At 38.6% G+C, this 8,879-nt stretch overlaps 1 protein-coding gene across 1 annotated transcript; it reads right to left on the bottom strand.

Moving 5' to 3' along the window:
• Positions 1-2,548: 2,548 nt before the first annotated feature.
• LOC108234792 (centrosomal protein of 162 kDa-like) lies at positions 2,549-7,693 on the bottom strand. Its single transcript, XM_037979653.1, has 3 exons — positions 6,325-7,693; positions 3,047-3,188; positions 2,549-2,962 (listed from the first exon to the last, which is right to left on the bottom strand). Exons 1-3 carry the CDS (start codon positions 6,405-6,407, stop codon positions 2,732-2,734), a joined length of 456 nt encoding a protein of 151 aa, XP_037835581.1. The 5' UTR covers positions 6,408-7,693; the 3' UTR covers positions 2,549-2,731.
• Between the last annotated feature and the right edge of the window lie 1,186 nt (positions 7,694-8,879).

Here is an 8,879-nt window from a genome sequence, read left to right as displayed (position 1 = left end):
ATGGTTACCCAAAAAGTCTACTTTTTGGTGAAAGTCCAAAGGTTTGTGGTCATTCTTACCATGAAATTTGGTTGATTTTTGAGGAACAACTTGTACTGATTTTATTTTAATTCGATTTTTTGTTAAACCTAAAAATTATAAAAATATCACCCATAAAATTTTTGAAAGGTGTCCATCTGCATCAATCCCTTAAGCCTGTGGGGTAAAATTATATTTTTTTACTCTGAGGGTTGCAAATGGCCCATGGGCTGCACTGTGGATACCCCTGTTCTAGAATATTTATTTTGTTAAATTTTCATCTAAGAGTTTAAAGATAATTTTAACACAGACATCCTCCTACCGCAACTTAATCTTGCAGATCTGTATATAGTGAGCATGAAGTCTGATTCAGTATGAACGTGTGTTGAACCAAGAAAATCAGCTTTTGGGAGAAGGAAGGGGATGACACTGCAGAGCGAAAGCAGAACGGCCCCCCTCTGTGGTGTGGTATACCTTCATTGTTCCACAGTCCAATCTTTATGCTGCCAGTCATTTCAGGCTTGTCACAGCAAATACTGCAGCTGTGTTTTCCTATGATGATTTGACTGAAGCGTGTCACAGAATTGTCATTAAGAATTGGAATAGGGACATTACACATCTCCCTGACTGTGTTTATTAATTAATCATTTTATATTCTTAACATTTTGTATTCTTATTAAGACGTTAGGCTGAATAACGTGGCGAGAGGAGGTAAGATGGAAAGTCTCAAAACCAGTACCAATTAGGAACTTTTCCTACCACAACTAATCAAATTAAAAAACATACAGCCAGGAAGTTTGAGCTATTTTTTAACCCTGTAATAATAAAAAAATACATTTTTTTTTTCGTCTCAGATTTTTGAACACCACATAGCAGACCAAATGTCAGTGCAAGGGATTTCTACTTTACATTATTTTACAGGTGCGTTACCCTAGCCCTCTTACTGAGGCAAAGTGAAGGCAAGTAACACAATTCATTTTTACAGTACTAAGCAACCGCAGCAACCATCACTGAGATCCAAAAGTAACCACAAAACTGTCAAAATTATTTCTGAAGTCATTCTTGGCTGTAGCAGCTCGTAAGATTTAAAGCACAGGCTATCTTTAAAGAATATAAACAGTTTTAATAATTGAAAATTTCCACCCCTTCATCTATCTTTTGTCCTACAATGGCTAATCAATGTCAGTCACTAATAATGTGAGAAAAAACAGTGAAAATTCACTCCCAAAAAAATTAACAAATTAAATTTTTTATTTGTTTATTAGTTCTATAATTGATATGTTATCTACAATAAATACTAAAGGAAAAACAAGAAGAAAAGACCAGGAAATAAAGTAAGAACAAAACAAACAAATTAAAAATAAATACATAAGAATGCATCATAAAAACTGAAAATGGCCTCTCTGTCATCAGGTTGTTGAATGTGCCTGCGAGAGAAAACTGGAAACAAATTCACTTCATTTAAAGACAATCTGAAAAATTAAAATCATACTCATAATAGAACGTGTGTGTGCGTGTGTGTGCAGGACACGCGATGTGACCACTGCTGATATGATGCTGACATTTGAGCTATCACCAGGGGGAAGGATTCATGTGGAGCGAGGGCAGCGCAGTCCTGGACAGTCTCAGAGCTTTCTGCTTGAGTGCAGAGCTTTGCATAATTACACAGCAAGAAGTGTGGATCTTTTCTTTTCTTTTTCTTTTTTTTTTTTTTTTTATTTGTCTGGAGGGAGCCAACACAACTCGGGGAGAAGAGTGCACACTTTCCTTTGAGGGAAGGTATGGTCATATTTCCCGACGATAAAAGACTGAGAACAATACCTTGTGTTGACTTTTTGTATTCAAATGGCAAATGTGTTTTCCAAAGATCACTGGTGTCACATGCAAATAAAGCAGCTTGAATAAGTTCTTCTCTTCATTTTAAACTTACTGATGTGAAACTTCATCGGAAGATTCATAAACAGTTTGGGCGTTCTCAGTTTTGCTGAGAGTCAGATGCATAATAGGTGCATACTGTATAACCTCTGCAATAAACACTGATTATTGCCTTCTGCTGAAAGCCAATAGTGAGCACACACACAAGCTAAAACATTATCACCCTAATGTTCTAGCTCGTGTGTATTTGCAAGCCTATTTCCAAACTATCTCATGAACCACTCAATACATTTATTGTTTGTCTCTAAAAAAAAAATGCCTTTAACTCATTACATTTTACAAATATTGACAAATAATTTTAGTAAGATATGTCATGAACCATTGGATCAGTTTTATTGAAGCACAGAAAACAGTCACTGGATGTACATCTACAACTGGTATGCTGGTGTAGATTCTCAGTCATCCAGGCCATGGTAAATTCAAAAAAAGTTAAAAAACAAAAACAACTGGACTTCTATTCTGTAGCTGAAGACGTTTCGCTTCTCATCCGAGGAGCTTTCTCAATTCAGAAGTAGAGAGTGTGGAGTTGAGCTTTTAAAGCTGAGATGTGATGTAAGCNATGGTCGCTGAGGCAAAAACTCTATTGTACTTTATTGTACTTTAGAATAACTGCATTTGTCAATGAGAATATAATATTTGCAGATACTTTGTTTTGATTCAAGTTCACTCCTGTATTCTGTCCATACTTGGTGATATTAAAGATTTGAATGGAGTTCTTTTATTTCTTCTTTTCATCTCTGACCCAATTATTGTGACAGCTGGAAACATTTAAAACCCTTTATAGTTCATTATTTCTCCAGGTGTTTAGAATGGACTGGTCTTTTTTGGTTGGTTTCCTATCCACCTGTTTTCTTTTTTTCCAGTAACCTGGTGAGCCATGCAGAGTCCCTGGAAAAGGAAAGCAGTTTACCTGTCTTTGCAGAGTTTCTTCTTTGCTTTGGGATATTGTGAGTGCCTCTTTAGATCCTTGAAGTTCTGTCAGCTGTTCTTGCAAATGTCTCATTGCAATCTGTAGGAGTATATTAAAGTTGAAGGTACAGAATTTTCTGGATCTCACTGCTGACAAGAAGCTGATTGGTCAGTAAACTCATACCTCCTGACTGTTGAGCTTATTTGTTAGTTCTGCAACCTTTGAGGATGAGTGCTCCAAGGCATGGGTGGCACACAGATGGTCCAGCACCCTGAGGTGTTCTGTCTTCATTGATAACAGCTGTTCTGCACAGCACTCCTTCAGCCTAATGTGGAACATGACAATCTTTTGGGTTTCCACCTTAATTCTGTACACAAATCAGCCCTCTCACACTGGATGACACCGCTACTACGAAGTAAAAAAAAAATCTAGAACATGGATGGTCTTTGCAAAATTTCAGCGATGTATCTGAATACATCGCTGAAATTTTGCAAAGACCATCCATGTTCTAGATTTTTTTTTTGAGTGAGTATTTAGAAGGCAGTGGGCTCTCCATTTGGTGGTGGAGTATGGTGGCAGTGTATCCATGAAGTGGGGCCTGTGCACACCCACATGGCTTGTTATCATCCACTGCCGAAAAGCAGGTGACAATTTTTTGTCTGTGTGTGTGTGTGTGTTTGTTGGTTATCTCATGTACTGCTGGACGGATATGAATGAAACCCTCAGAAAGTCATTGATGGATATACAACCCCAATTCCAATGGAGTTGGGACGTTGTGTAAAACACAAATAAAACCAGAATACAATGATTTGCAAATCCTTTTCAATCTTCATTTAATTGAATACACTACAAAGACAAGATATTTAATGTTAAAACTGATCAACTTTATTGCTTTTTTTTGTAAATACTCACTCATTTTGAATTTGATGCCTGCAGCATGTTCCAAAAATCTGTGATAGGGCAACAAAAAACTTGGGAAGTTGAGGAATGCTCAAAAAACACCTGTTTGGAGCATTCCACGAGTGAACAGGTTAATTTGAAACAGGTGAGTGTCATGTTTGGGTATAAAGGGAGCATCCCCGAAAGGCTCAGTCATTCACAAGCAAGGATGGGGCGAGGTTCACCAGTTTGTGAACAACTGTGTGAGCAAATAGTCCAACAGTTTAAGAACAACACTTCTCAACATACAATTGCAAGTAATTTATGGATTTCATCATCTACAGTCCATAATATTATCAAAAGATTCATAGGATCTGGTCAAATCTCTGCAAATAAGGGACAAGGCTGAAAACCAACGCTGAATGCCCGTGATGTTCGACCCCTCAGGCAGCACTGCATTGAAAAACCTTTATCATTCTGTAACGAATATTACCACATGCGTTCAGGAATACTTCAGAAAACCACTGGCAGTGAGCACAGTTCATCGCTACATCTACATGTGCAAATTAAAACTCTACCAATCAAAGCAAAATCCATATATCAACAACACCTGGAAAGCTTCTTAGGCCCCGAGTTCACCTGAGATGGACTGATGCAAATTGGAAAAGTGTCCTGTGGTCTAACAAGTTCACATTTCAAATAGTTTTTGGAAATTATGGTCATCGTGTCTTCAAGGCTAAAGAGGAAAATGACTGTCAGGATTGTTATCAGTGCAAAAGCCAGCATCTCTGATGGTATGGGGGTGTGTTAGTACCCATGGCATAGGTAACTTGCACATCCGTGAAGGCACCATTAATGCTGAAAGATACATACATGTTGTGGAACAACATTTGCTGCCATCAAAGCAATGTGTTTTTTAGGGACGTCCCTGCTTATTTCAGCAAAACAATGCAAAGCCACATTCTACACGTGTTACAACAGTGTGGCTTCGTAGTAAAAGAGTGCAGGTACTAGTCTAGACCTGACTGCAGTCTAGACCTGACTCCCATTGAAAATAGGTGGCACATTATGATGAGGAAAATATGACAATGGAGACCCTGGACTGTTGAACATCTCAAGTTGTACATCAAACAAGAATGGGAAAAAATTCCATCTACAAAGCTTCAACAATTACGGTAGTGTCCTCAGCTCCTAAACACTTATTGAGTGTTGTTAAAAAGAAAGGTGATGTAACACAGTGGTAGACATGCCCCTGTCCAAGCTATTTTGGAACGTGTTGCAGGCATCAAACTCAAAATGAGTGAATATTTGCAAAAAACCAATAAAGTTTATCTGTTTGAACATAATTCAAAATGACCACTACAGCTAATCATTCATAGCCAACACATAAATGTCTCAAACTTAGTCAGTTTTACAGATATTGAGCTAAGATTTGGTGTGGTAGGAGCTGAATGTTTTCCCTAAGGCAAACTCTGAGTACAACGCATCACACAAAATCCTTGCATAAAACTTTGGTATTAATTGTTGGCGTTAACGCTGTCTGTTTCTTAGCAATTTATTTCATAAACCACTGAACAGATTTTAATGAAACTCTCAGAAAGTAAAGTTAGATGTACATTTACATTTATAATAATTGTAATTTAAGAGTCAACCAATTACAAGATGACCACCTAATAAACCTCAGCAAACACAAAAATGGCTATAACCCAGTCAGTTTTACAAAGATTGAACTGAGATTTTATAATGTTGAGTCATTTCCAAAACATGCTCCAAGGGCTAACAGATTGTGCAAGATATAAATTCATCCATCCATTTTCTTTTACCCGCTTCTACTTTCCAGGTTGCAGGGAGCTGGTGACTATCTCCAGCAGTGCAAGATATAAATATCTTTTGAAATTACACATAACATATTTTCACGGTTTGACCAAATTGACTACACTGTTGTCATTTCTCATCATAACAATGATCTGAGTTTAAAAAGCTACTTAACCATATACAATATATATTACTACTAACTGACAACAATATTGCCTAATAGTATTAATATGGGAGGCACAGAGCTGTCGCCTCACAGTGAGAAGGTCACAGAATCGCCTCCCGGACTTGCTGTGTGGAATCTGCATGGTCTCCCTGTGTACTCCAAGTACTCCGGTTTCCTCCCACAGACCAAACAACATGCATGATAGGTTCATTGGTAACTCTACATTTATCCCTAGGTGGGAGAGAAAGCGTTAATGGTTTTTTATCTCATTTATCCCTGTGATGGGCCTGTGATCTGTCCAGGGTGTCCCTCACCTCAATGGCCGATGGAGATAAGCACCAGTTCCCCAAGACCCAGAAAAGAAAAGCAGATAAAAGAAAATAAATGGATGGATGGATGGATAGAATATTATTAATTTTACTAATTATATTACTTATTATTTAAATATTACTAACTAAACTAACTGTTACCATATACTTAAATCTATATCACTATGAAAATTCTGCAGCTCAGGACATGATCACGAATGGTTGTGGAGAGCATACAGAGGTTGTCATCCTGTGTGGATGTAGACCTAAATGATTCTAAAAGATGCACATACCTGCTCAGCTCTTCTTTTGCTTGCACAGCCTGGGCTTTTAGCTCCTCTGTCTCCTGCTTACTGTGTAGCTGGAGCATCTCCATCTGCTGCTTCAAAGCCTCGTTCTGCTGCAGGACCTCAGAGATGTGACTTCCTGTCAGTAGGAGGGAGTGTCCCAGAGACAAAATGTTCAGATTACGGATTACAAATCCTGAAAAATATTTTATTTACACCGAAGCAATGGTTTTTTTTTGTTTTTTTTTACATTGGTTATCACAGGTAAATTTAGTCTTATTTAGGAACTAGAGTGTGTAATAATATAACTGATTTATTTCTATCAGTTGTACTTTCATGTTACAGTAGCATGTAGTTATGAGTGGAAAAAATAAGTGACATTTTACATTCTGTTATTGAAGGTAATGTATTGCAAATACAAAATCAACTGTGAAGAAAAGGTCCCTGGGATGGGATGAGTGATATATTTTACCAACTGGCTTTTTGTAATGTATGTGCATTTTTTTGTACAGTTCCCTGAGATGACTTTAGTTGTGACGTGGCGCTATAGAAATAAAATGAATTGCACTGAATTGAATATATTGAGTATATCCAATATAATGCACATTTTCTTGAGTGCAATATCAAAAATGACAATTTTTCATGTATCAAATATAATTTTTAATACTATTTTTTAGCATCTAAATTTAAATTACAGGAGTTGAGCTTTTTCCGGCACTCCTAATGCACCCCAGCTCACTCTACCTCTTATCCCGAAAACTCTGGCAGACCCTCCATCCCCTCTCCCCATTAATCTAGAAAACTCTTCAGTGAACACTGTGTTTATGCATCTCAAAATACATTAAACAGAGAATTGCAAGTTTACAGAAGTCAGCTCGACTCCATCAAAATTGCTCTGGATGTTTAGCTTTATTTACACCATTTAACAATGAGAACATGAAGAAAACAGCTGTCAGAGTGAGTCTTCAGTCCAGAAAAATAAATTCTTATTGGACAAAAGGGTGAGAGGATGAATTTCTTGTTAATTTTGTCATCATTAAATGGTAAGCTGTTTTGATCAATGCATCAATGCATGAAGTTATAGTGTTGAATTAATCATGAATATAGTTAATAAAGGACAATAAAAAGGTATCTATGGCATTAACACATATGCCTTGCCAGTCATCTAATATTTTGCTGGTATAATATCCTGGTCAAAAGAGGAGAGAAACCACTGATATCAAGACACGAAAGCTCCTTACAATGCAAGGAGGGTTTCACCCTAAGTCCAGCACCCTGAGACACTAAGAGAAAGGAAAGAGGCAGAGGACTAGTGAGCATCAGAGCCACTATACAGGAAACAACCAAGATCCTGGAGTACATCAGGAAGAAAGCCCCCAATGATGATCTGCTAAGTGAATGTTTCAGGAAGCAGAAACCCAATGTGGAAGAGGACAGAAAGGAACCATCATGGAAAGATAAGCCCCTGCACAGCATGTACCACCAGCAGATTGAGAAAGTGGCTGATATCAATAAGTCCTACCAGTGACTAGAAAAGGCGGGAATGAATGACAGCACAAAGGCACTAATCATGGTAGCACAAGAGCAATAGAGGCCTGGGTCTAGCATACCAGGCAGGACCCAAGATGCAGGCTTTGTAAAGATGCCCCTGAGACAGTCCAGCACATAACAGCAGGATGTAAGATGCAGGCAGGCAAAGTGTACATGGAACGCCATAACCAAGTGGCTGGAATAGTGTACAGGAATATCTGTACCGAGTATGGACTGGAAGTCCCACAGTTAAAGTGGGAGACTAAGATACTGTGGAACTTCCAGATACAGACTGACAAACAGGTGATGGCTAACCAACCGGACATTGTGGTGATAGATAAGATACAGAAGAAAACAGTGGAGATAGATGTAGCAGTCCCATGCGACTGTAACATCAGGAAGAAGGAGCACGAAAAGCTCGAGAAATACCAAGGGCTGAAAGAGGAAATAGAGAAACTGTGGAAAGTGATGGCCTTAGTGGTACCAGTGGTCATTGGAGCACTTGGTTCTGTGACCCCCAAACTGGACGAGTGGCTCAAACAGATCCCCGGAACAACCTCAGAGATCTCTGTCCAGAAGAGCGCAGTCCTAGGAACAGCTAAGATACTGCATAGAACTCTCAAGCTCCAAGGCCTCTGGTAGAGGACCCGAGCTTGAAGTGAAGTTGAAAAGCCCATGTGGAACAAATAGGACAAGCTGAGTGTTTGTTATAAATTTAATATTGTTAGGGTTTTTATTTTATCCGCCTTTGTGCTCATGTGTAAAACTGCCTACGTGAGAGACGAAGGTCACACGCAGGCACCAAACCATCTGGCTCTCCCAAACAGCTATGTGTTTTTGTTATGCTTATGTTTAAACTATGGTCTGTACTTGGTTTGCCCAGCTCAGATCAACCCCTTTTTTCTTCTTACTTTAATAAAAGAGAAAGCCCAAGTAAGGAGGCAGAACTTCCTGGACAGCACGCCATTAGGAGCTGTTGTGGAATTTCTCCTCTTTGCGAAGGCCTTCACAAAAAGACAACGAGCCTCTCC

Source organism: Kryptolebias marmoratus, linkage group LG15, assembly GCF_001649575.2.
Source record: "Kryptolebias marmoratus isolate JLee-2015 linkage group LG15, ASM164957v2, whole genome shotgun sequence".
Lineage (NCBI taxonomy): Eukaryota > Metazoa > Chordata > Actinopteri > Cyprinodontiformes > Rivulidae > Kryptolebias > Kryptolebias marmoratus.
The sequence above is the reverse complement of the archived record's forward strand: the minus strand, read 5'-3'. Positions and strand labels throughout refer to the sequence as shown.